The sequence below is a fragment of the Mustela putorius genome, unplaced genomic scaffold, assembly GCF_011764305.1.
Source record: "Mustela putorius furo isolate JIRA1106 unplaced genomic scaffold, ASM1176430v1.1 tig00003875_pilon_pilon_pilon, whole genome shotgun sequence".
Taxonomy (NCBI): domain Eukaryota; kingdom Metazoa; phylum Chordata; class Mammalia; order Carnivora; family Mustelidae; genus Mustela; species Mustela putorius.
Window position 1 is genome coordinate 3,894,026 of NW_025422026.1, and position 26,442 is coordinate 3,920,467.

At 42.8% G+C, this 26,442-nt stretch overlaps 1 protein-coding gene across 1 annotated transcript in view; it reads left to right on the forward strand.

Moving 5' to 3' along the window:
- Positions 1-26,442, forward strand: part of HDGFL3 (HDGF like 3) — a 75,122-nt gene that overhangs the window by 44,701 nt on the left and 3,979 nt on the right. Inside the window, exons 2-5 of the mRNA XM_045067298.1 lie at positions 5,965-6,041; positions 12,159-12,297; positions 12,635-12,793; positions 16,738-16,884. Of these exons, the coding sequence (XP_044923233.1) occupies positions 5,965-6,041; positions 12,159-12,297; positions 12,635-12,793; positions 16,738-16,884 (522 nt within the window). The remainder of the gene's footprint in view (positions 1-5,964; positions 6,042-12,158; positions 12,298-12,634; positions 12,794-16,737; positions 16,885-26,442) is intronic.

Sequence of the window (26,442 nt, forward strand, 5' to 3'; positions counted from 1 at the left end):
AAAGAAGAACAAACTGAACCAGCTTTGGCAACATTTTAATATTTCATTGCATATTTTTAGACTATTTGTAGTATACTGTCCCAACACAAGTAAACTTTCCTTTCTACAAACCTGTAGCTTTCAGTATTCCTTGAATATTGGGTTTTAGCCTTCTTAATCCTCTCCCACATGCTGGAACAACCCAGATACTTGACCTCAAGTACAAAACTAATCTTTTCCCATTAATAAGCAAAACACATCCCATTACATTGCCTACCTGGTTACACTTCTGTGCCATGATTGTTTTTAAGTGTAGTCTCAATCCCCTTTTTGATAATTTTTTTAAAAGATTTTATTTATTTATTTGACAAAGAGAAAGCACAAGCAGGGGAGCAGCAGGCAGGGGGAGAGAGAAAAGCAGAATCCCGCTGATCAAAGAACCTGACATGGGGCTTGATCCCAGGACCCTGGGACCATGACCTGAGCCAAAGGCAGACTCTTAACCAACTGAGCCACCCAGACACCACCCCATTATTTACAATTTAACCAAAGTAACTAACCTCTGTTTCACAGAGTCAGATAACTTGAGGGATTATTGTCGTTATAAGTGTTTTAACAAACCGTCAATGCTCACAGGCAAACATAGCACACATATCCTTTCTCTGCCTCCTTAGACTAGCAAAAATAGTCACCACACAACATATAAAAGTTCACATTCTATATATTTTAAAACTACACATCATTACCAATGTTTCAGTATTTTATTTTATTTAGAAATTATTCAAGGATACAAAGATTATCCATTCGTTAATTCAATATGATACTAGTCCAGTGTCCTAAAGTTAACTTTTGGAAATTATGTTTAATCTAACATACCACAGAATATATTACCATTGATATAGAAAAACTTGTCAGGAATATAATTCATTTACATTTTCCTTAATCTTTAACATCATATGGAAGTAATATTAGCTTGATATCAGTAGACCTGTTTAAGAAGTTCCAATGTAATTAGTGTCTTCATTAGGAAACCAACCCAAATTTTACTTAAGAAAATAAAACATTTGCTTATATCACATTCTACAATGATTAGATCCACACAAAGTTGTTTTTACACCAAAATTATTACCAGTCTGATTTGTTCACTTTGATTACTTAAATTTGGATTTTTTATATAGATGCCTCTGACCTATCAGTTTCTGTGAGAAGGATTTTTTTCTTAGATGGTCACCACATTGAACATAATACAGTACTCCTTTAATCAAAAACAGAAATGTTGACATTTTATACATTTTAAAGCATTAGGAAAACAATCCTGCATTGGTGCATTTTTGCAGTCTCAGTGCAAAAGTCCTGCAGAAAAAGTGAGACATATTAATCACAAGAAATGAAGGCAGTCCACCCGCAGGAACCACAGCAAGAGGCCTGGAACATCTTACAGTGTAATTCAGAATCAGCTGGAGTCTTCTTAAAACATTGATTCGATTCTTAGGCTTAACTCCCAAGGTGTCTGTCAGTTGGTTAGGATTCTGGAATGAGAACTAGCATTTCTAGTGAGTCCCCAGGAAACACTAAGGGTGAAGGTCCACGGATGAAACTCTTAGGTTTTCTAGGAAATAAGAGGTTGCCTTCCTCCCATAGGGCTGTAGACCTGTAGACTTCAAGGGGTAGAGGCTTGGTCTCTAACTGACATCCCTGAGTGTCTCTCTAATGATCAAAGCAGACAAATGAATAAAGAACAATAAGGCTACCATATTGAACATACTGTACATTCACTTCTTTTTCTCCTGAGGATTCTTAGGTTTTATATTCCTTCATATTATATATGAATGTAATATAAAGAAACCTTATGTTTATGTAATATGTGTATTTTTATTTATTTTTCCATTATATCACATTTTTGTAAGTCATATTAGTATCTGCAAACCAATAAAAAGAGCTCTTTTATTTTAAGAAAATTATATATAATTTGTTAAGACCATTTTCTGGGTAGAAAAATGTTTCAAAATCACAAAAGGAGGGGTTTGTATTGTCAAGTACAAACACAGAGAGCTTGTGGCTTCAGGTCTACAGGTTCAGGTCCAGGTTAAAGGAGGCACAGAGCACACACATTCACTGATCTAGGTCTCCAAAGGGCTTTTCTTCTTTCTAATAGAAGCCAGACATTCTTCTGCAAACGGAAAGACTAATACACCAGATTGTTTTTTGCCATATCATTCCGAAAGGCAAGAGGTCACCATCATCCTGTAATAGGGCATAACATTTGGCTGTGTACAGACCAAAATCAAAACCAAACATAGCCAAGAACCAGAAACAAAAGTAAAAATAACAAAGTACAAAGTCAGGAAAACAGAAACAGAGAAAAACAAACTCTGAAGATAAAGTCCTGTAGCCACTTGCCGTTCACTATGGGAGCCAAAAAAAGAGTGCCTGGGAGGTACATTTTTTAATTAGTTCAGGAAGATGTATCTACTTGAACAACTTGTTACTCCAGAATTGCCAACGTTTTAATTTTCAAAAGAGTTAAAAACAAAGATTCTCAATAAAATGCAGTGAGTAACAGCTTCCTGGTGGTAAGGCCGGCTATGCTATTTTTGACAGTATTTATTACAGGGACACAGACTCAAATATTCCAAGGGGCCAGGTAAACAATATAAATAAGGAACACAAGCATTTACATTATCTAGAAAGCGATGGGCATGTAACAAACACACTCGAGGGCACATACTTTGTCTAAAGGTGGCAACCGTTGAAAATGTTCGCAAACTGTCGCCTTGTGGGAATTCTTGCTTATCCACGTCTTTTATATTTTTTTTGACAGAAGCTATTAACGTGGATTTCAATGTGAATCTTCCCATTTTAAAGTGTTGGTAACTAATTCAGTTAAAAAGCAAAAAACTCTGTATGAGCCAAACAAAATTTGTTTTCAGGCCAAAAATGGCCCAAGGGCCATCACTTTGCAACCTCTGCAGTAGATGCTACTTATGTAACATTATAGCAAAAGAAGAGTTTAACCAAAAGTTGTATTTTTGTTGGAAAGAAGATTTTAAAAGATTTCTTTTTAAATTGTATACTTTCAGTTTTTTTTATAAGAGTGACAAAACAGTATGCCCACCGCATATTTAACATGTACTTCCATTTTAAGTTCCATTTTTTGGTCCATTAAAAATACAGTTATTCACTTTCTGGAGATCTGTGTCACAACAATGAATATTGTTACTACTGAACTATACATTTAAACATAGTTAAGATGGAAAATTTTGTGTTTTTTTTTAAAGGTTTTATGTATTTATTTGACAGAGAGATCACAAGTAGGCAGAGAGGCAGGCAGAGAGAGAAGGGGAAGCAGGCTTCCTGCTGAGCAGAGAGCCTGATGCGGGGCTCGATCCCAGGACCCTGAGATCATGACCTGTGTCAAATGCAGAGGCTTTAACCCACTGAGCCACGCAGTTGCCCCATAAAATTATGGTTTTTATCATATATTGCCACACACATGTATTATTGAATGTTTAGTGAATTATATTAATAATGATAATTTTTAAATTATAATATATATTATAATATAATATATAGTCTATAATAATATATATTATAATAATTAATAAATAATAAATTAATTCATTTTAAACTGTCTTTGTAGGGCAGTATTGAATGTAACGGTGTGGGATGGGGGGAAGCCTGGAGACAAGGAGATACTTAGAGCGCTATAGCGGCCTTGTTGAACGATCTCATGAGAGCTTGTTCAGGGAACTAAATTTACTAATGGGAGTGGTGATCAATTTGAGAGACATTTCCGGAGCTGATCTGGGAGAATTAGATGAAAAACTGAATATGGGGCTTGAGGAGATAATAAAAAGATGAAGGTTTTGGGGCGCCTGGGTGGCTCAGTGGGTTAAAGCCTCTGCCTTCGGCTCAGGTCATAATCTCAGGGTCCTGGGATCGAGCCCCGCATCGGGCTCTCTGCTCAGCAGGAAGCCTGCTTCCTCCTCTCTCTCTCCTTCTCTGCCTGCCTCTCTGCCTGCTTGTGATCTGTCAAATAAATAAATAAAATCTTAAAAAAAAAAAAGATGAAGGTTTCTTTCTTAGTAACAGATTATACCAATAATTAAGATTAAGAAAAACAGATTCAAGGGAAGTTAGTTCCGTTTTAGACAAGCCATGGTATTTCAGGACTTGAAGGAAATCGAGAGGTCACCAAGTGCAACCACCTCATTTTATAGATGTGAAAGTCAAGGCCCCAAGAGATGAGGTGATACCTTTGATGTCGCAGTTTAAATCAGAAGCAGGACTTTACATGTTCTAGACTCAAAGTTCCCCTTTCCTCCACACACACGGTGTCTGTTCTGACACAGCTTCCTCCGGTTCCGGGTGAGCATGTGCTGGTGTCCTCCCCAGGCCGTGTGTGAGTGAGGGGGCCTGCACAGCTCCTCGGGGGACCAGGCCCCACGCCCTGCCTCTTGCTCTCTGAACTGCAGTTGGGCCCCTTCTCCTCTTCATAGGCTTCCTTCAGCTTGAGCTGCTTGGAGGACCTGTGAATGGAAGTGGTTTGTAGACCTCGGCAGTCTCCTGCCTGCAGGTCCGTGTAATCCTGTCCGAGTCATAGGAGTTCAGAGGCAAAGCTGGGGCTGCAGATGGAGATTTGTGAGGCAAGGACCATTTCCTGACACACTGTAAGGAATTATGGATGTATAAGAATATAATAGCTGAAGGGTTTTAACTTTATCTTACTAGAGGACCTCAAGCCCGGCTATATGTAGGAATCAGTAAGTCCCTGGGGGAGGACTGAAGCGTGTGTGTGTGTGTGTGTGTGCGTGTGTATGCAATATGTATATTTTAAGATTTTATTGATTTATTAGAGAGCACAAGCAGGAGGAGCTGCAGGCAGGCTGCGGGAGGAGAGCTCGATGTGGGCCTTGAACCCAGGACCCTGAGATCATGACCTGAGCCAAAGGCAGAGGCTTAACTGAACCAACCAGGCACCCCCGAAGTATATTTTTTTTAAAGTTCCAGAGGTTTCATATGCACAGCTAAGAATGCTATAAGCAATGAAAAGTTATAGAAGGATTTGAAGCAAGAAAGTGAGATAATCAAATGTCTGTTTTAAAAAGGTTTCTAGGGACACCTGGGTGGCTCAGTCGGTTAAGCATCTGCATTTGGCTCGGGTTCTGATTCCAGGGTCTTGGGATTGTGTCCTGTGTTGGGCTCCTTGCTCAGTGGGGAGCCTGCTTCTCCCTCTGCCTGTCGCTGCCCCTGCTTGTGCTTCCTTGCTGTCTCTCAGTCTGTCCCTCTGACAAATAAATAAAATATTTAAAAATAAAAATAAAGAGGAGGGCTCCAGAGTGGCTCAGTCAGTTGGGCATCAGACTCTTGATCTCAACTCAGGTCCTGATCTCAGGGTCTTGAGTTTAAGCTCCATATTGGGCTCCTCGCTGGGGTGGAGACTACTTAAAAAATAAAATGAAATTTAAAAAGGTAATTCTAGCTTAAATGGGTGGTAAGAGAGACTTGCAAAAGCTCAGGCAAGAGATGATAATTTTTAATGACAATATATTTCATGAGTTAATTTTCATAATAATTCTTTATCTTACAGCACATGTTTCTGGGGGTGTGGGGGGTGTGTGTGTGTAAAAATTCACTGTCATCTCCAGAAGATGCATCTTTTGGATTTTTTGTTCTTAATACTACTCTTTTTAACTATTTCTCTAGGACAGATTCCCAGCAGCAGTTCTGTCGAGTCAAAGGAAATGAGTAGTTTTGGCTCCTGGTTATGTATTATAATGGTTATAATCAATTTACAGTGTTATTCTCCACATGGTGGGCCAAGTAGGAACTTTGGAATCATTTGTAAGATTCAAAAAAGAAAAACTATTGGGATTTTGATTAGAATAATTTTATTTTGAAATTATCAAAACAATGTTTATATCATGCTTATGCTATTTTACATGATTTCACTGAATATTTAATAACTAAGTTTATTTTTAACAGATTGATGAACTCCCAGAGGGAGCTGTGAAGCCCCCAGCAAACAAGTATCCTATCTTCTTTTTTGGCACCCATGAAACGTAAGTCAACAAAACAACTTAAAGCTTCAGCAACTCTAATTTCTACTAAATTACGATCTTATACCTGTTCTATGACATTTTATCTGTTATTAAAAGGATCACAATTATATAAAATTACCAAGGTTAATAATGTATTTTTCTTTTTTTTTTTTTAAGCTTTTATTTATTTATTTGACAGAGATCACAAGTAAGCAGAGAGGCAGGCAGAGAGAGAGGGGGAAGCAGGCTCCCTGCTGAGCAGAGAGCCTGATGCAGGGCTGGATCCTAGGACCCTGAGATCATGACCTGAGCCGAAGGCAAAGGCTTAACTCACTGAGCCACCCAGGCGCCCCAATAATGTATTTTTCTTAATGTGAAGATTTTTCATTGATTTCGCTTTCGAATGTTATTTCTATGTAAATGTTGGACATCACCCAGAATCTCCTTTAGGACACTTTTAAGTCCTAAGGTATCTCCTTACCGCTCTCAGTAAATTTCTTCTATTGCTCTTGTACATTTCCTTTTAGAGAAACTTCATCCATTTATAAATTGTACAACAAAGTTATGTTTTCTCAGGCTCTTTAATTTTGTTGAACCCTGAAGCAAACATACCACCTTAATAAGGTTTTTAAATTGCATTGGTTAGAATACAGGCCAAACTGCTAAATAAAGGAACCTCAAAATACAGTGTCTTAAAGAATACAGAAAATTCTTTCTCTGAATCAGTCCAGGGATAGGCAGGTAGACGGAGGTGAGTAGACTACTACTTTGCTCTAGGGACCCAGGTTCCTTCTGTCACATTGTCCTGTCATTGCCTGGAGTGTTGCTCCTGTCTGCTTATTTATTATTTATTTATTTTTGATATTTTATTTATTTATTTGACAGACGGAGATCACAAGTAGGCAGAGAGGCAGGCAGAGAGAGAGGGGGAAGCAGGGTCCCCGCTGAGCAGAGAGCCCGACGCGGGGCTCGATCCCAGTACCCTGGGATCATGACCTGAGCCAAAGGCAGAGGCCTCAACCTACTGAGCCACCCAGGCGCCCCCTGTTTGCTTATTTAAAAGCAAACAAACGAAACAGGGCTTAGCAGCATCTGTGCATCTTACAGGTAGAGGGAAGGGGAAAAGAGAGAACATGAAGAACAGGTAACTTCTTTGTAAGGAAATGACAAGAAAGTTGCATATATCACATACACTTGCATTCAGTGCAGTGGCACAGACTGGGTCACGTGGCCACGTGTTACTGTCAGGAATTGGGAAATCGGCCACCAGCAGGGCAACTCTTAATGGGGAAATAATTGGAAGGAGTAATCCATTAATAAAAAGAAAGAAGACAGTAGATACTAGGAGACGGTTGACAGTCTTGACACAATGGAAATGTTTGTGGTCTGTCAGAGCAAGGACATAATTGAGTAGGAACTGCAGATGTGGGGGAAAGCTAAACACTGTCTCTTAACAGTCGTCAGGTTCAGGGCCCTCCCTTGTGTTCATTTGAAGTAGTAGAGTCAGGCGCGAACTTCTTAGCTTGCGTCTTGCGGTCTGTGCCTTTCTGACATCTTCATTCTTACCTGGAAAGAGCTAGCGACGGGGTGCCTGGGTGGCTCATTGGTTGAGTGTCTGACTTGATTTCAGCTCGGTCATGATCTCAGGGTCATGAGATCGAGACCTGCATTGGGCTCCGTGCTCACCGTGGAGTCTGCTAGAGATTCTCTCTCTCCATCTCCCTCTGTCCCTCCCTGAACTCATGCTCCCTCTACTCTCTCTCAATAAAAATAAATAAAATCTTTTAAAAAAATTAAAACAAAAATAAAAAAGAAAGAGAGCTAGTTAGGAGACTGAAGGCCCTTAAGACATATTTATTTCTTGGCTTCATGTGAGACATAGTTTTGTTTCTTTCAGAAAGTTGGTTTTATTTTCTTTTGTTTTTATCTAAAAAACACTGTGTAGGGGCTCCTGGGTGGCGTCTGCCTTCAGCTCAGGTCATGATCTCAGGGTCCTGGGATCGAGCCCCACACTGGGCTCCCTGCTCAGTGAGGACATGCTTCCCCCTCTTTCTCTGCCTGCCTCTCTGCCTACCTGTGACCTCTGTGTGTCAAATAAATAAATATAATCTTAAAAAAAAAAAAAGACACTGCATACATACTATGCACCATTACCATAGGTTTTCTTCCATAGAGGTTGCTAGAAAGTTTAGAGATTAATGTTTTACCTAAAATAAGTACAAAGGGCTTTATGACACATATTTTTCTCTTTGCTCCATTCCTGTCTCCAGTTTACATCGATACCATTACTGTGCTTTTTCTCTAGGACCTATTTCCAAACGATTGTATCGTATCCCTGGGACCAGGCAGGCTTTAATAAAAAAGATTACCACATTTCCACCATATAGGACAAATCAACCATTTACTGACATGATGTGGTCACTTTTATTTACTTAGTAAACATTTTCTAGGCATTCCTTAATGCACTGTAGAACTAGGAGCTTGCCACCTGGTGTATTGCTGGTGAATGTAATAGGATCATTCCAGTGAACAGTGTGAAGGGTTTCACAGCGCTGTTTTTTACAGCATCCCTAATGGAAGCCAGTGGCATCATTCCAGGCCTCAGTTCAGTGAACGTGCTACCAAGGAGAAGTATCAAACAATCCATATGTGAGTTTTTTGCTGGTTTGATCATCCAGAGGTAGATTCTTAAATATCTAGAGGAAAATGAACTTCACAAAACCAGCTGTGAGTTCAAGTTTCAGCAGACTGTGTATTGGGTATTAGGTGCCCTGAGCCTGTGGCTGTATGCCTGGCCCATAGCCAGTGTTCAGCCTCTCTGCGGAGGCGGAGAGTGCATGGGGTGGCTGACTCCCGTGGGCACGGTGCCTGCCAATGGTCAGTGTTTAAAATAATCACTGTGGTTTGAAATTAAATTAAAAAGACATAAAAGAAAGAGGGAAAAGTATAGGAAAGGTGAGGAACTTCACAAGAAAGCTGTGTGCTGGTCAGCCAGAGGAGCACCCCCAAGCAGACTAGAGGTTTCCTCAGAACATCGCCTTGAATTTATTCTGGTGCCCAGTCAGACAGGTCGTCGCAGCCCCCAGTCTCCGCTGTGTAACAGCCCAGCAGGTTTAGTTCGGACACTTCTCAAGGTGCGTTAGCCTGGAGGGAAACCATTCGCAGAACATGGACCTGTGAACGCTTTTGTTTCCTGGCCCATACTTTAAGACTTGTGAAGCCTGTGGAGTCACTAACCAGTTGGGAGAAAATTTGATGTGCGGAATTATCTTTCTGTAATCTAGGAGAAAACGAGGTTGTGTGTCAAAAATACGTTGTTTTAAGACAGTTCCTTCAGCGCTCTTGTTTGTGGCCACAGCTGTGATGGCTACTGGACCCATGAGCCCTGCCTCAGAAGAGCACAAGCAGGCTCTGGTTAGCAGCAGCAGCTCATGGGCCCTCTGCTGCCTCACCCACAGCTAATTCCTACACTGGGAGTCCGTTGCTGGAGGAAGGTCAAAACCGTAGTGGAATAAGGCCTGACAGACTTCTCAGAAAGTCAGACGGACATACCTAAAGTCCATTTCTTTTCTCATGTTCCATTTGTCACACAAGACTGTGACGTGACTTTGATTAAAATGTCCAGCAACCTAATAAGTTATGTTTGGATTCAGTGAGATAGAATCATGTTGACCAAGCAATTAAAATTGGTCAAGGGAGTTTTGGTGGTTGGGGTAAGAAAACTTCCCCAGATATTTTTGTCAAATTAAAGTTTTTGATCAGCTAGGTAATGCGGAAATCAGTACTAAGACCCAGTCAGAAAATGGAGTATGTGTGTGTGTGTGTGTGTACACATACATACATACATACACAAATACACATAGATGTATGTATAAAATATATATATATATTTTGGTGGGCAACAAAGTTTATTGAGAGATGGCATCAAGCAATAGTACAAAGCTCCTGATGAGGGAGGGCACCCGAGAAGATGGCCCAGAAAATGGCATTGATAAAGATCGACAGTACACTGTTACCACACCTCTCAGAGCTTTGATATCTCCAGCTCAGACCTTTCCTCTGAGTTCCAGAATCACGTCTCCAGCTGCCGACTTGACCTCCTCACTTGGATGTCAAACCAGGTTTTCAAACTTAACATCTCAAACTGAGCTCTTCGCCTTCAAGTCTTGTTCTCTCAAAAGCCCTTCAATTCGGTACATGCCACTCTGGTCTCGTTTCCCAGCCTGGCACCCTGGAGACAGCCTCACCTCCTTCCTTTCTCTCACATGGCATCTCCAGCCCAGTAACAGTCACGTCGGCTCTTTCACCGGCACGAGTTCAGAATCCAGCAGCCCCTCAGCCACTGCACCCCGCACACCCTGGCTCGAGTCACTGTCATCACTCCGGGGGCCGATAGGTCCCCCTGCTTCTACCCTAGTGCCCACTTCTTCGGTCTCTTTTCAGCTCAGCAGCCAGAATGATGCTATTAAAACACAAATCGTCACGTGTCTTCACAGACCTTTCATGGTTGCTCATCTGACTCTGAGCCTCGATAGCGGCCTTCAAGGCCCCACGTACTCTGTGCCCCCAGCTGGTCCCCTCTCGGCCCTCCTCTCACTCTAGCCACGCCGGCCTCTTCATTTCCTCAGCACAGTCGGCATTCCCACCTCGGGGCCTGTCGTACTCACTCTTCCTTAAATGTGCCCCTGTACCCGGAACACTGCCCGGCCTGCTTCCTCACCTCCCAGGCCAGGGAGGCCTTCTGCGATCCGTGTCTCTGAAGCGACCACATGGCACCCCCAGCCTGACCATCCCCCTTCTCTGCATTCTTTATGTTGGCACATGGTACTGTGCTTTCTGCTCCCTGTGTCTGTCCAAACCCTGCTCGCCCTCCTAGCACGTGTGCCCTCTGAGCGCAGAGGTGCTCATCCGCTTGTCCCTGCAGAATCCACGGCACGGCAGCAGGGCCTGACCCTTCATGGGTGTTCAGTCCGTCCGGTCTGTTGGACGGAAGGGTCTCGGAATCTCAGTTTGAAATGTAAGCTTCTTGGGTGTCCCGCCAGGATGTGGGCCTCTCCCGTCTCATTCACCAGCTTGATATGTTGCCAGTGATACTGCAGACTCTGGTCTGAATGCTCAGATCTCTTAGCTGGCCCCAGGATTTGTCCGAACTCATTTTCTTTTTCTGGTTATGATTAAATTAGGATAAAGCTTAAGGGGCACCTGGGTGGCTCAGTGGGTTAAAACCTTTGCTTTTCAGCTTGGGTCATGACCCCAGGATCCTGGGATCGAGCCCCCCATCTGGCTCTTTGCTCAGCAGGGAGCCTGCTTCCTCCATTCTCTGCCTGCCTCTCTGCCTGTCAAATAAGTTAATTTTTTTAAAAAAGGCTTAAATTGCATAACATTCTATGTTTGCTACATCTGACTTTTTTGTTTGTGCCTCATTAATCACTGAAATGATTTTTTAATTTATTGAAATAATAGTGAATAAATATACTAATGTGATTATATAGAGCTAAAGTCACTTTTTAAAACCAGTGTTTGTATTTTTACTGTAAATCTCATAAAACCCTTACCTATGGAAGATTAACATGAATAAGTCTTAGTTTAAGGTGATGACATAAGTGGTCAGCATTAGACATCTTTAAAATTACGTGTGTAACTGAAAGTCTTAAAACAAAAAATAAATTGCTAATTTAAAAGTAAAATCCAAGTTACATGGTCTAGAATTGCTGGTCTATATAGCCGGCCATTTTTTTCTGCCTAGAAGTATATTTATAAACTTTTTAAGATTGTATTTATTAGAGAGCGAGCAAGAGTACGAGCCAGGGGCGGGGGGTGCCACAGAGAGAGAGAGAGAGATTGAGGAGGAAGCAGACTCCCTGCTGAGTGTAAGAGCCCAATATGGGGCTCGATCCCAGGACTCTGAGATCATGACCTGAGCTGAAGTCAGACACTTAACCAACTGAGCCACTCAGGCACCTTATATATTTATATATGTAAATGTAAACTGTTTTATGATATGTACCCAACTCAGAGGGTTTATACTTTTAATTTGTTTACTGAAATATACTGTGACACCTTAGTTGATATTGATATTAAAAATAGCTTGTATTTGAAGGTCAAAGTATCAATGTTATTTCTAATCTATCTCTACAGTGCATTTTTAGGTCCGAAAGACCTTTTTCCATATAAGGAATACAAAGACAAGTTTGGAAAGTCAAACAAGCGGAAAGGATTTAATGAAGGATTGTGGGAAATAGAGAATAACCCAGGAGTGAAGTTTACTGGGTACCAGGTAATGATTTGCTTCATTGTTAGATCTCATTTCTTTGGTTTTTAACTCTCTTTGGGGTCTTTCTTACATGTCCTTTGTACTGGTAGTTACCCTCCGTCTATTTGAAATCAGAATTCTTTTTAGCTCCAGTAACGATTTGGATTAAATATAATTCTGTTACCCAAGAGGGTTCAAGTCAAGTGGTCATGGAAAAATTGAAATTGACAGTCCTTTATTTTGAAAATCTTAAAAGTAAGCTGAACCTTTTCAGGTTAAAATAGAATGATTCTTTTCACAGTCAGTATTCTTTACTATTTTTTTCAAAAATGTAATTAGCCAATATCTTGCTATTTCTTAGGCAATTCAGCAGCAGAGCTCCTCAGAAACTGAGGGAGAAGGCGGGAACACTGCAGATGCGAGCAGTGAGGAGGAAGGCGATCGAGTAGAAGAAGATGGAAAAGGCAAAAGAAAGAATGAAAAAGCAGGCTCAAAACGGAAAAAGTCCTACACTTCAAAGGTGACTGAAAACCTTTTCCATTGTTATTAATGTTATATGCATGTTCTTTAAGGTTTTAGATGATTCTTAATTCATTCCTTGGGTGCAGGGAAGTATCCTAGCTCGGTGGACCTCTGCTTCCAGAGACAGTAAGATAGCCAAGGGGGATAGGACAGGTAACCTTAGACGTGAGGGCATCTTCAGGGCTGATCTGGCACTGAAAATACCGCTTCTCAGAGAAGGACTGTTAGTAATGTGTGTTTTAGTTAGTAATGTGTGCATCAAGTGTACAAGAGTAGGTGTGCCTCCTATAGGAACCTCCAGATGAACTTGGAAGAATTTAGGAATATAGGAGACCCGGTACCATTCACAACAAGTCTATGCAAAGAGAATGATTTACTCCTAACCTGTCTTTCTGCTTTAAAGACTGTGCAAATAATAACTATAAATTATGAGGGGGTCTGAAGGCAGTGAGTGTGAAGAGCATGTAGTTCAGATAGAGTGGCCAGGCTTTTCTGAAGAGGCAAAGTTCATGCCAAGGCCTGAAGAAAGAGCAGAGGAGGAGGGATGGATGGGGCAGAGCAGCTAAAATCTGAGGCAGAAAGTGTCTGATGTGTCCTGAATTGAAGGAGGATGAGCATCGTTGGAACATCGTGACCAAGAGGGAGAGAGGCAGGCAGAGGCTCAGTGATTGAGCCTTTGAAAGAATTTGGATTTTTTCCCAATGTAATGATAGTTTATTGAAGGCTTTAAACAGAGGAGTGACATGATCTTAGGTATACACACTGAAAGTCTAGGTTTTTCATATAGTAATTTAGACACGCAGTTGAACAAACTATGAGATTGTAAAAACTGTTCACCTTTAGAAACTGAAAGCAAGATAAATACATCTTTGAAGACCAGAGATTGGTACAGGTTTCACTATAATTGTTCTTTCACATGACTGACTACTTGGATAAATTATTTCCCTTTAGATTCTGGTATTTAGTGGCTGGCCAGACTTAGGCAGCTCCTTAAAAACCAAGTACCAGGAGCTGATTGGATTATCAGCATTTTATTTTACCATCTATAAAGTCCCCCCAGCTAGCATACAGGTGGAATTGTGTGATCACATATTACTTCCTGCGTACCTAATGAGAAACATGGTATCTGCCTTGAATGGGGATAAAGTTTGCAGATCACAACAAAATAATTAGAATTTTCCTTGTCAGACTGTTATCTTTCATCGCATTTTTTAAAGATGGTTTTGTTTTGTTTGTTTGTTTGTTTTTTAGTATTTTGGATTTCACTTAAATACCCAATTCAGTTGATATTTTTATTTTTATTTTTTTAAAGATTTTATTTATCTATTTGACAGAGAGAGAGATCACAAGTAGGCAGAGAGAGAGGGGGAAGCAGGTTGCCCGCTGAGCAGAGAGCCTGACGCGGGGCTCGATCCCAGGACCCCGGGCTTATGACCCAAGCCGAAGGCAGCGGCCCAATCCACTGAGCCACCCAGGCGCCCCCAGTTGATATTTTTAATTTATGATTGCCTGCTGAGCTGTGTGATGTGTTGTACCCTTCTAAATTACGTAAGCTACCTGAGGTATCTGAGGCATTTGTTAGTGTGGATATGCGGCTTTTCGGTGTCATTATTTCCTCATTCGTTGTGAAGACCAGAAGTCATGGGGCTCAGACCTGATGTGGATATATAATTTTAAAGCAGTGAAGGGGTAAAGACATACTTTACTTACTAAGGTTTACCTATTTTAAATTAAGGAATCATCTTTTCTTTTTCTTCCAAAGATCACAAATTCCATGATCACTCAAGAACCATGATTTTTAAATTTGATTTTTTACCATTTTATTTATTGTCGAGATAAATTACGCACAAACACAAAAATTTTGGAAGCACATAAATGATTTTTAATTTTTAGTATTGACTGAGAAACTTAGCACAGTGGTTCTCAAAATTGCACACGCATCAGAATTACCTGGAGGGCTTATTAAAAATACACATTACTAAGCCACTGCCTAAATTTCTGTTTGAGTAGGTCTTGGGTATGCGGGTCTGAGAATTAAATTTTCAGTTAAGGCTGATGCTGCTGATCTGGGAACCACATGTAGAGAAGCACTTTCCTGACATAATCTCCTTTCCCCTTGGCTTCCCGAATGTTTCCTTTTTGTTGAGTATGGTTATCTTTTTTTATACCTTCTTCTTAAGGTTGAGTATCTTCCTTTGCCACTGAAAACCAGTGGTTCACAAACTTTTAACTGCATCTCAGTCACCAAGCAGATTTGAAGGAAGTTATGTGTCTGTCTCTTTGGTAGTAAGTAGATGAATGATTCCTATCTGAGCCATGACAGGTGCTGGTCAGAATATTTTACACACACATTATTTACTGTATAAAGTAGGGCAGGTCAGAGAGCCTCACAACATTGGTGATGATGCTAACCCACTAGTCATCTTAATTAAAGAAACAAAGGTGGCAAGAGTTGGACCCCCAACCAATTCAAGACTATAGTGCTGAAACATTTGGAGGGTCCTTCCCCGGAATTACAAGAATTGCCATGATCTGAGTTTGCTGACAGCTTTGCAGCGTTACCAAGTCTAGCTGGGCAGCCAGATTTCTTCGAGTACTGAATGTGACCCTTGAGCAGAACTTCTGTACTGCCCTAATTCTGGTCCGTGTGCCGAATGATAGCACTTACAGATCCACGGTGGGGTTGCTTGTTAGGATCGTTGGTAAGCATTGTGAACTTTAGGGAGTTGTGTGTTACTACCTCGAAGAACTGTAGGCCAGAAACCATTACTTGAGAATTACTACCTAAAGCAGTTACTACGTTTCAGTAACTATACTGTATTTACTAGGGAAACAAAAAGTGGTTTGCTTTCTGTATTGTCAGACTTGATCTTAGCTTTACCTGTAGACACTCCACATTTGGATTATTAAATCTCTGCTTTTCCTTCCTGTGAAAAGTAAAGATGACCTCATTTTAAACTGACATTTGGGCTTAGTTGGTGGTTTCAGTTAAGTAAAATAGAAGCAGTGTAATTACATGCTCCATCATGTAGCTATAAGATATTTTCTCTTTGGAAGTTGGGTTTAAAATATTGATTGTCTGAGGAAGCTCCAATTTGCTAATTATTTCTGGAAGACTGAAAGTGACATGGCTAAATCAGTTTTGCCTCAGCTCTTATTTGCTGTGTGCTTAAAGATTCTTAAAATTCTGGAGAGGACTTGTTAGTGAGATGGTAAAAAAAAAAAGTAAAAACTTTCTTAAAGGTGCACAGCAGGGCCGGCTTTTGATCATTTTAATGCATTCTGCAAAACAGCTCTGGCTGTAAACTAGAACTGTATTTTCATCTTCCTTAGAGTTCATCTTGATTTCAAAGGCAAGGTGATAAGAGAAAAGGGCTGGTTCCCTCAGGCTCTTCAATAATCATCCGTAATTTAAAAAGATTAAAGTTAGTTTCTATCACATGGTGATATAAATGTTTTCTGCTCTTAACCAGGCAGCTTCAACAGGTGTCCTAACATGAATATTCATCTATTGTCTTAGCTAGTTCAGCTCACTCTCCTGAGACCTGAGTTTCTGCTGTGAAATTCGGGGAAGCCTTCTAGCCCAGGAGCCCCCAAAGGTGGCGCCGGGCTGTCCATCTGGCCGTCATTCATCCTTTGGCAGTGCCCCAGGGACATGAATCTTTCTTTTCTGCTTTTACCATTGCACTACTGGAAAGAACGAACAGGTCATCGAGTGCACCTGTACCTCCTTTTCCAGCTGGTTACACTGAGGCCCAGTGAGGTGACACAGTGTGTCCCAGGTCACCTGGCCCAGCCTCGGCACACCGCACTGTGGTGCTGGTATGTCTTGTAGCGAGTTCCCTGATTGGATGTAAGTCAGCCACTTCTGTGTTTCTTACCTACACTTGTGCATTGGAGTTGTGCTTTTGACTATAATTTTTAACTTGTCCAAACGTTTAGAAATCCTCTAAACAGTCCCGGAAATCTCCAGGAGATGAAGATGACAAGGACTGCAAAGAAGAGGAAAACAAAAGCAGCTCTGAGGGCGGAGACGCCGGCAATGACACAAGGAACACGACTTCAGACTTGCAGAAAACCAGTGAAGGGGTAAGGGCGACGCGTGGTCTCACGCTTCTTCTCACCTAGAAGACCGGCTGCTTCGGAGCCGCCGCCGGCAAGCCCTGTCCCCATAAATGAGTGGACGCAGGGGGCCGGCAGCCTCTGGGGGTCCCACACTGCTCTTGGGTACATAATGATTCAGAGCACAAGAGGGCGGAGGTCTACGCCTGCCTTACAGGTTGGACCCTAGGAACAGGTCTATTCTTTTTTAAACTAACTGCCACAACTTGATAGTCTTTTAAAAAGGAAGGTGGGAAATATTGAAATCATGAAATGCCACCTTAAAATTGTATAATTGTATTTCTTTTATTATAAGACAGCACATGCACAATAGGGAATTTCATATTACACCTTCTTTCCTAGGAGTTTGTACTCTAATGTCCCCAGTGGGCCTTTAAATGTTTAAGTATTCCAATAACACGTGAAGACTGGTACTTGAAGTATGGAAGGGGAAGACTTGTCCACTTTAAATTTTGTTAACTCTGTCTTAAGGTGGCGTACAATAGCGTATGACTTTGAGGTACACAACAGTGAGCCCACACTGACCGACGGTACTAAATGCTCACTGTGATAGTCTGGCTCCCATCTGTCATCATAGCCAGTTATGCCAACATTACCGTCTCCGTTCCCCATGCTGGCCTTGCACACCTGTGACTGACTTGTTGTGTGATGGAAGTCGGTACCTCTCTGTTGCCTTCACCTGGTTCACCATCTCACCCACTCCGCTCGCTGGTGGTAACCAAAGTGTGTCTCCTGTATCTGCGACTTGGAGTTTTGTTTTGTAGATTCCATGGACGAGTGAAATCAGATGGTATTTGTCTCTTTGTCTGACTTGTTTCGCTTAACATGGCACCCTCTAGGTCTGTCCACGTTGTCACAGATGGCGAGCTCCCATTCCTTTTACAGCTCAGTAACTGTCCATTGTACACGGACACTATCTCTTTATCCATTTCCCTGTCGCTGGACGCGTGGGCTGCTTCCGTACCGTGGCTGCTGTAGATAGTGCCGCGGCGGACAGAGCGGTGCATGGATCTCTTGACATGGGTGTTTTCATTTTCTTCAGATAAATGCTCACGAGTGGAATTGCCAGTATTTCTCACCTTTTAAGGGCCCTCCCTGCTATTTTCCACAGTGGCCGCACCAGTTTGTAAGCACTCCCTCCAGCAGTGCGCCACGGTTTCCGTTTTTCCACATCCTTGCCAGCTCGTTACCTCTTACTTTTGGATTCCAGCCGTTCTGACAGGTCCGAAGTGATAGCTCACTGTGGTCTTGATGCGTGTTTCCCCGGATGAGAGGTGGTGGGCATTTTTTCATGTGTCTGTTGGCCATGTGGATGTCTTCGATCTTAACTTCTGTTAACCCCTATCAACTTTAAAGGGTTAGCGAAGGCACATTTTGCCCCTGGTCATTTTCTGTTAGTCTTTTCTCTGTGAAGACAAATGGGACAGTGGTAAATCATGTTGAAACAGTACTCCGCAGAATACATTGTTATTGTTGTTCTGTGAGGTTCTGGTTTCAGCTGAGTGCTGGGCGTTCTTGTCAGTACAGTTGACCTCTCAACAGCTCCCTCGTGCCGTTTTCCAGAGTCACTCCCCAGTTGTGATTCTCATTGTTCGCTCATCCCTCTTAGCCACTCAGCTTTACTCTGTCCTCTGTATCATTCTTCCCTTGACCTCTTCCCAGTAACGAGTCCTCTGTCGTTACCTTTGCGAGTAGTGCTCCTGGGACCAGTCCTGTTAACAGTCCCCAAAGGCCGGAGTACCTGACTCGTTTGATTTTCTCTTTATCGCGCCCGCCGTCTTCACTGCAGCTGGCTTCAGTGCGCATGCAGCAGAAGCCTCACAGCTCGTCTCCCTTTATGAACTCCCTTCTGTCTGCACGTCTGTGCCAGAGGAAGCGGCGATCTCCACCCGTATTGCTCAGAGTGTGGTCGGTGGGCAGGTAGCATCCGTGTCACCTGCAGGCCTGTTAGAGATGCAGAATCCCAGGCCCGACCCCAGGCTCTGCGAACCATTTTAACTAAGCCCCAGGTCACTCACATGCACTTGGAAGTCTGAGATGCATTATTCTGCGCCTGTCTGTTCCCAGGGCCCAGAGTTGCGTCTCCTCCTCCTTTCTCCAAGGCCTCACCCGGTCAGTGGTCACCTGTCACCCTGGACCTTTATCTTCTTTTCTCTCTGCCTAGAAACAGTGTTAGGCATCCCTTCCCCCACATATCCTACTCTCTCCGCTCTTCTCTTCATCTCTAAACTTCCAGATTGAGTTTCTTGCCTCCAGTGTCCGGTCCCTCACCTGCTCCTGCCTTCCCCCAGGCGCTCGTGTTGCTTCATCCCCATGGACAGAAATCGCTCTTGTAAAGGTCCATGGCGGCCCTCTTTTTGCCAGATGCAGGGTCAGGGTCGTCGTTAGTTTTTATTTTATCTGTGCAGCATTTAAAGGCACTAGCCACCTTCCCTCCTGACTTTGCCTCCAGGTCACCGGCCTCTCCTGCTCCTGCATCAGTTCCTTCCCAGAGCGCCTTCCTTCCGTCTCTCTTGGTGTCCTGCTGTTCGGAAAGCTTCCCCTGTGTTCATCTGCTCCCCGCTCCTGGTTTCAATCATTATGTACTACCGGTGACTTCCCACCCTGTATCTCCTGCATTGTAGACCCATTTTCCTAATGGTTCATGAAACCATTTCAACTCAGATGTCTTGAAAGCACTTCAGAAAATACTTGCTGTTAGAAGCAGCAGCAGCAGACTCAGAGTAGTGATGGCTGCCATCTTACTCTGTGCCACAGACTGCCAGTGCATCGTCTCACTTGATTCTGCACAAATCCCAGGATGTATCATCTCCATTTGCACCTGGGGAAACTCAGGCTGGAGAGACTGGCCCAGGGTCACATAGCTGGTGAGAGCCCGACTGTAAAGAAGGACACTGAGATCCGTTCATTTATTCTTTCAGTTTTTGTTTAAGTTGAAGCACAGCTGACACATGTTACAGTAGTTTCTGGTATACAGCATGGTGATTTGACAGGACTGTGCTTGCGCTGTGCTCACCACGAATGTAACCACCACCTGTCAACACACAGCACCAGTACAGTACCATCCATTGTATTCTCTCTGCTGTACCTTGTCCCATACTCATTCATTCCAGAACTAGAAGCCTGGACAAAATGGGCCCATTTTGCCCATTCCCTGGCCCTCCTCCTTGTGGCAGCCATCTGTTTGTTCTCTGTATTTATGGGTCTTCTTCTGTTTAGATCCCACAGAGAAGTGAAATCGTACGCTATTTGTCTTTTTTGTCTCACTTAATTCATTTAGCATAATCCTCACTAGGTCCACACGTGTTGTCACAAATGGCAAGATGACCTTCCTTTTATGCCTCAGTCGTCTTCCATTGATACCGCAGCTTTAGCTGTTTGTTCCCACAACTTGGCTTTTATAAATAATGCTGCAGTATACATAAGAGTGCATAGATCTTTTTTTATTGTTTTTTTTAAGATTTATTTATGTATTTATTTTAGAGCGAGAGTAGGGGGCTGGGGAGTGCGGAAGGAGAGAGCAAGAGAGAATCCTCAACAGACTCTCCCTGCTGCACGCGGAGCCTGGTGTGGGGGTTGATCCCAGGACACTGAGGTCATGACCTGAGCAGAAATCAAGAGTTGGCCAATTAACTGACTGAGCCACCCAGGCACCCCCATATATTTTAGTGGAATTACTGGATCATGTGGTAGTTCTACTGTTAGTTTTTTGAGTAAGCTCTGACTGTTTTCCACAAGGGCTGCACCAGTTTACATTCCCACCAGCAGTGCACGAGGGCTCCTTTTTCTCCACATTTTCGCCAACACCTGTTGTTTCCTGTCTTTTTTTTTTTTTTTTTTGATAGAGATCACAAGTAGACAGAGAGGAGGAAGCAGGCTCCCTGCTGAGCAGAGAGTTCAATGTGGGGCTTGATCCCAGGACCCTGGGATCAGGACCTGAGCCAAAGGCAGAAGCTTTAACCCACTGAGTCACCCAGGCACCCCTCTTGTCTTTTTGATATCACCATTCTGACCAGTCTGAGGCTATCTCCTTGTGGTTTTGATTTGCATTTCCCTGATGACTAGTGATGCTGAATATTTTTTCATGTGTCTGTTGACCATCTGGATGTCTTTGGGAAAATGTCTACTGAGGTCCTCTGCCCATTTTTTAATAGGAGTATTTGGTTTTTCTGGTTTTGAGTTGTATGAGTTCTCTATATATATATAGGATGTTGAGTTGTATGAGATATATATATATATATACCTCTAATCAGATACATCATTTGCAGGTATCTTCTCCCAATCCATAGGTTCCCTGTTACTTTGTTGATGGTTTCCTTTGCTGTACAAAAGCTTTTTATTTTGGTGAAGTGTCAATGGTTTATTTTGCTTTTGTTTCCTTTTTCTAAGGAGACACATCTAGAAAAATGTTAAGCCTTATGTTCAAGATGACTGTCTAGGCTTTCTTTTAGGGGTTTCATGGTTTCAGGTCTCAAATCTAGGTCTTTAATCCATTTTGAGTTTATTTATGTGTATAGTGTAAGAATATGCTCCACTTTCACTCTTTTGCATGGAGCTGTGCAGTTCTCCCAGCACCATTTATTGAGACTGTCTTTTCCCCCATTGTACATTCTTGCCTCCTTTGTCAGAGATCAATTGACCGTGTAAGTATGGGTTGATTTTTGGTCTTTCTTTTCTGTTCCACTGATACATATATATCTCTGTGCCAGCACCATACTCTTTGATTAATGTAGCTTTGTAGTGTATCCTGAAGTCTGAGATCGTGATACCTCCAGCTTTGTTCTTCTTTCTCAAGATGGCCTTGGGTATTTGGGATCCTCTGTGGTTCAGTACAGATTTTAGTAGTTATTTGGGCCAATTCTGTGAAAAATGTTCTGGTAATGTGATAGGGAATGCATTGCATCTGTGGATTGCCCTGGGTAGTATGGACATTTGAGAATATTTGTTCTTCCAGTCAATGAGGTGGAATATCTTTCTGTTGATGTCGTCTTCAATTTCTTTCATCAGTGATTTATTGTTTTCAGAGTACAGGTCTGTCAGGAACTTGGTTAAGTTTCTTCCTAGGTATTTTTTCTTTCTGGTGCAACTATACATGGGATTACTTTCTAAATTTCTCTTCTGTTACTTTGTTATTAGTATGTAGAAACAACAGATTTATGTATATTAATTTTGTCTTATAATTTTTACTGAATTCATTTATTCTGATAGTTTTTTTGGTGGAGTCTTTAGGATTTTCTATCTGCTTTATCACATCATCTGCCGATTGTGACAGATTTACTTTTTCCTTACCAGTTTGGATGCCTTTTTGTTTTCTTGTTCAATTGCTGTGGCTAGGACATCGGTACTACATGAATTAAAATGGCAAGAATGGACATCCTTGTCTTATTCCCGATCTTAAAGGAACAGCTCTTAATTAGCTGTGGGTTTTTCCTATATGGCCTTTATTTATTTATTTAATTTAAGATTTTATTTATTTGTTAGAGAGACAGAGAGAGAGCGTGCAAGCACAGGCAGACAAAGTGACGGGCTAGAGGCAGAGGGAGAAGCAGGCTCCCTGCCGAGCAAGGAGCCTGATTGTGGGACTCAGTCCCAGGATGCCAGGATCATGACCTGAGCCGAAGGCAGCTGCTTAACCAACTGAGCCACCCAGGCGTCCCCTATATGACCTTTATTATGTTGATTATGTTCCCTCTAGATCCACTCTGTGCAAAGTCAGATCCTTTTATTTTTAGCTCATTTTTAATAATACATTTGTCATATACAAAAGAATATATATGTACTATAAATTTAATATGGTATTCTCATGAATACCAGTAACCCTGCCACTCAACCTAAAACAGAACAGTAACTTATATCTAATTCCATACTCTTCCTACCCAGGGATAATCACTAGTGTTGTATTATTTCCCTTCATTTTCAGAATTTTTGCTCCTATCTAATGTATCGGTATATCCTTAAATAATACATTGTTTAGTTTTGCTCATTTTTGAGCTGTTTAAACAACAGTGACGTTCACTTACTCGTGTGCTTCCAGGAGCCCCTCACACAATTGTGTGCAGAGTAGCTTGTTAACTCTCCGATGCTGTGTGACACTCAGCCTTACGAATACACCACACTTGATTCAGTCTCCTTTTGACGGTCATGTTGGTTGTTCCCGGGTTTTCACAATTCTGAACTGCACTGCTGTGAACACCCTCCTGTTCGCCTCCGCGTGCACAGAAGCTAGAGGGTCTTTACTACACACGAGAGCTGGCTGTGCCAGGTCAGGAGCTCACGGTTGCTAACTTTAGAAGAGAAAGCCCAAGGACGTCCCTAAGTATCTGGGCCAGTTCACACTCCGGCCGTCCGCGTACAGCTTTCCTGTAACTGACGTGTCATTGTCAGACTTTAAAATTTTGCTTATAATCATGAGTGTACATTATAGTCTTAGTTTGCAATTCTTTGATGAATAATGAGGCTGAGCTTCTTTTCACTTGTTTATCTACCATCCAGGTTCCTTCTGGCATCTCCTTGATTTTGTATTTCTGCCCGTTCTATTGGACTATTTTTGGTGACTGATATGTAGGACTCCTTTACGGATTCTGGATTCTGACTAGTGTGGTTGGTCATGTGCATTTGTACATATCTTCTCCACACTTGTAGCTTGTCTGATTTTTTTTTTATGATACCTTTTAGTGAACTGACTTTCTCTCCAGTAATCAAATGTCTCAGACTTTTCCTGTTATGGTTAGCATTCTTCTGTCTTATTTAAGAAACCTGTCCCTTTCCCAAGATCGGAAAGATACTCCCCTATATTTCCTTTTAAATTTGTAGGTTTTGTTTTTAACATTTTAGTGTTTAATCCATCAGGAATTTGGGTTTATAAGATGAGGTAGGACTATTGCCTTTTTTCCCCACAGAATAACCATGGGAACCAGAATCATTTTTTAAATTGTCCCTCCTTCCCTCTCTGACCTGCAGTGTCATCTCTCACAGCCATGGGTCGCTCTCTGGGTTCTCTGTTATGTTTTTTCGGTCAGGATCATACTTTTCTTAGTTATAGTAGCTGTACAATGAGTCCTGATTCTAGTACGGCTAGTAGACTAATCTTAAACTTCTTTTCAAATACTTAATAATCGTGGTCCGAGAGAGAGTCAAGAGGGGCTTTTTTTTTTCGATGGGAGAATTTACAGCCCATGTGCTGGTAAGAATGATTCACATGAGGAATGAATGAGCACAAAATGGTAATGTAGGAAGGAGTTGCCAAAGCAGTACTCTTCAGAAGACAAGGAGGCGTAAGATCTAGAACACATCTGGAGGGCTCCCCTGGCTCCCCCGCTGAGGTGGGAGGGAAGGCAGGTAAGTGGGTACTTAGTTAGGGTGAGAGCTTGTAAAATTTCTTATCTGATTGCTTCTGTTTTCTCAGGAAGTGAGGTCAGCATTTGAGAGTTGATACCGGGAAGCAGTGTTGGAAATTTTGAGAGAGAGAGGAAATGGGACAAAGTAGTCCCCTAGAAGATGAGAAGAGTGGATAGACTTGGGGAATGAAGTGAGGGCTTACTTGAGGTTAGTGGCCGTGACTTAAAGTGAGAACAGTCGTCAGGATGGGTGTGCGATCCTCTCCAGGCATTCCAGTGTTCAACTGTGCAACCACAGAAAGGCAGAGAATCGAGTGCAACTAGGATGGAGGGGGATGGAGGCAGAAATGGATTTTGTGCAAGGAAGGGAGCAGTTACAGTGATGGATCATTGAACCAAAATATGTTTGGAAGGAGAAAAAAAGGCATGAGGAAGGGAGTGGGTCAACAGATTTTCAGTATCAGAGAATTATTGAAGGTAGAGTCCTAGCTAAAGAGAGGAAGCTGGGGACAAGTGGTGGTGGACGAGGGCGGTGTTCCATCAGGTTGGGGAAGAACTGCGGGGGTGGTCGCCCTGCACGTGGGGCTGGTACTTGAGTGGGACGTTTCACTGGGTGAGTGCCGTTCGTGGCACAGGTCCCTTGACGCCTGCCTGTAAAATACCAGACAGCCCCCAAGTTCTTAGGACAACCAAAACTGCCTTCATAATTCCACCCCCCCAAAACAGTGGCTTAAAACCATGTTTGCAAATACAGCTGTCCCCCCTTTATCTGCAGGAGCTCTATTGCCAGAGCCCCTGTGGATGCCTGAAACCATGGATAGTATGAACCCCATATATACTGTATTTTTACCTACACGTATGTGCCTATCATAAAGCTTAATGTGTAAGTTAGGCACAGTAAGACGGTAACAACAGTAGCTAATAAAATAGAACTACTGTAACAATATCCTGTAATAGAAGTTAAGTGAGAGTGACCTCCCTCAAAATATCTCCGTGCGGTACTCCCCCTTCTCGCTGTGGTTGATGAAGGGAAATGACAGAACGCCTGTGAGATGACAAGTGAGGGGGTGACGCAGCCCCTGTAACGGAGGCTACCGGCGACCTACTGCTGGAAGGAAAGTCCAAGGGAAGACCGTCTGCTTCCCGACCACAGCTGACCAAAGAAAGTGAAAGTGCAGATCTGTGGGGTCTCCTGTACTTCTGGGGCGTGAGCAACACTTGCCCCAGTGAGGGTCTGAGCGAGCTCGAGGAGGAGAGAGAATCAAGGCACTGAGAGGTCGGAGTTTCGGAAATACAGTTCTACACCGAGAGCGTTCCCAGTGGTGAGGATACCGAATGACAGTGGGAGGAAGGAGTGGTCCCGGTGGTGTGGAGGGGACGGTAGGCAGGAGGGGCGGCAGTTCAGATCTGGGAGGACTGGGTGGTCGGAGGAGAGCACAGCGGAGAGGAGGAACGGCTTAGGAACCGCGGTGATGGTCAGGAAAGACACCTTCCCTGCCTCTGGGCCGTGGTACGAGAGCTGCCGCGGGAGGCCTGTGGGAGAAGCAGCAGCCGTCCTCAGGGAGAACTAGGTTTCTGTTGGAACACATGAGGGGGCAGTGTGGCTGAGAAATGCAAGTTGGGAATATGGGAGACTTGCTTGTGGCTGACTGTGATTTCCAAGGGGCCTGGCGGAAGAGATCAAGGAATGTGGGTGGGGGCAGGAGAGTTTAAGAGATGAAGTCGCAGCCTAACGTGGACACAGCTGACTGGGCGTGAGCATGTAGGAAGTGACATGCCCAGGAGCCCGTCGTTTAACTACAGTAAGCATAGGCCATAAGGAAAGGTTTGAGGGTCTCGAGGCAGATGGTATTGTGGTTATAAGTACTGGTGAGGGAAGGAGAGAAGAGATTCTTAGGAGGAACCCACAGACTTTTGGGGACCCCTTTACTTCCAGAGGCTCTGACAGCATCCTCGCTGCTCATAGTTCGAAGCATGAAGCAGACAAGGGCAGGCTCCAGAACACATGGGGCGCCCTTCTTGATCCACGGGGCTGTGACATAGTTACTAATCTTTGTGACAGGAAGACTGTGCACCGATTGGCTTGGGCCTGCTGTGGCAATGATGCCATGTAACAAATTACCTCAAGATGTAGTGGCTTAGAACAGCATTTATTATCTGGTATTCTCCATGGATCGGGAATCCGGAC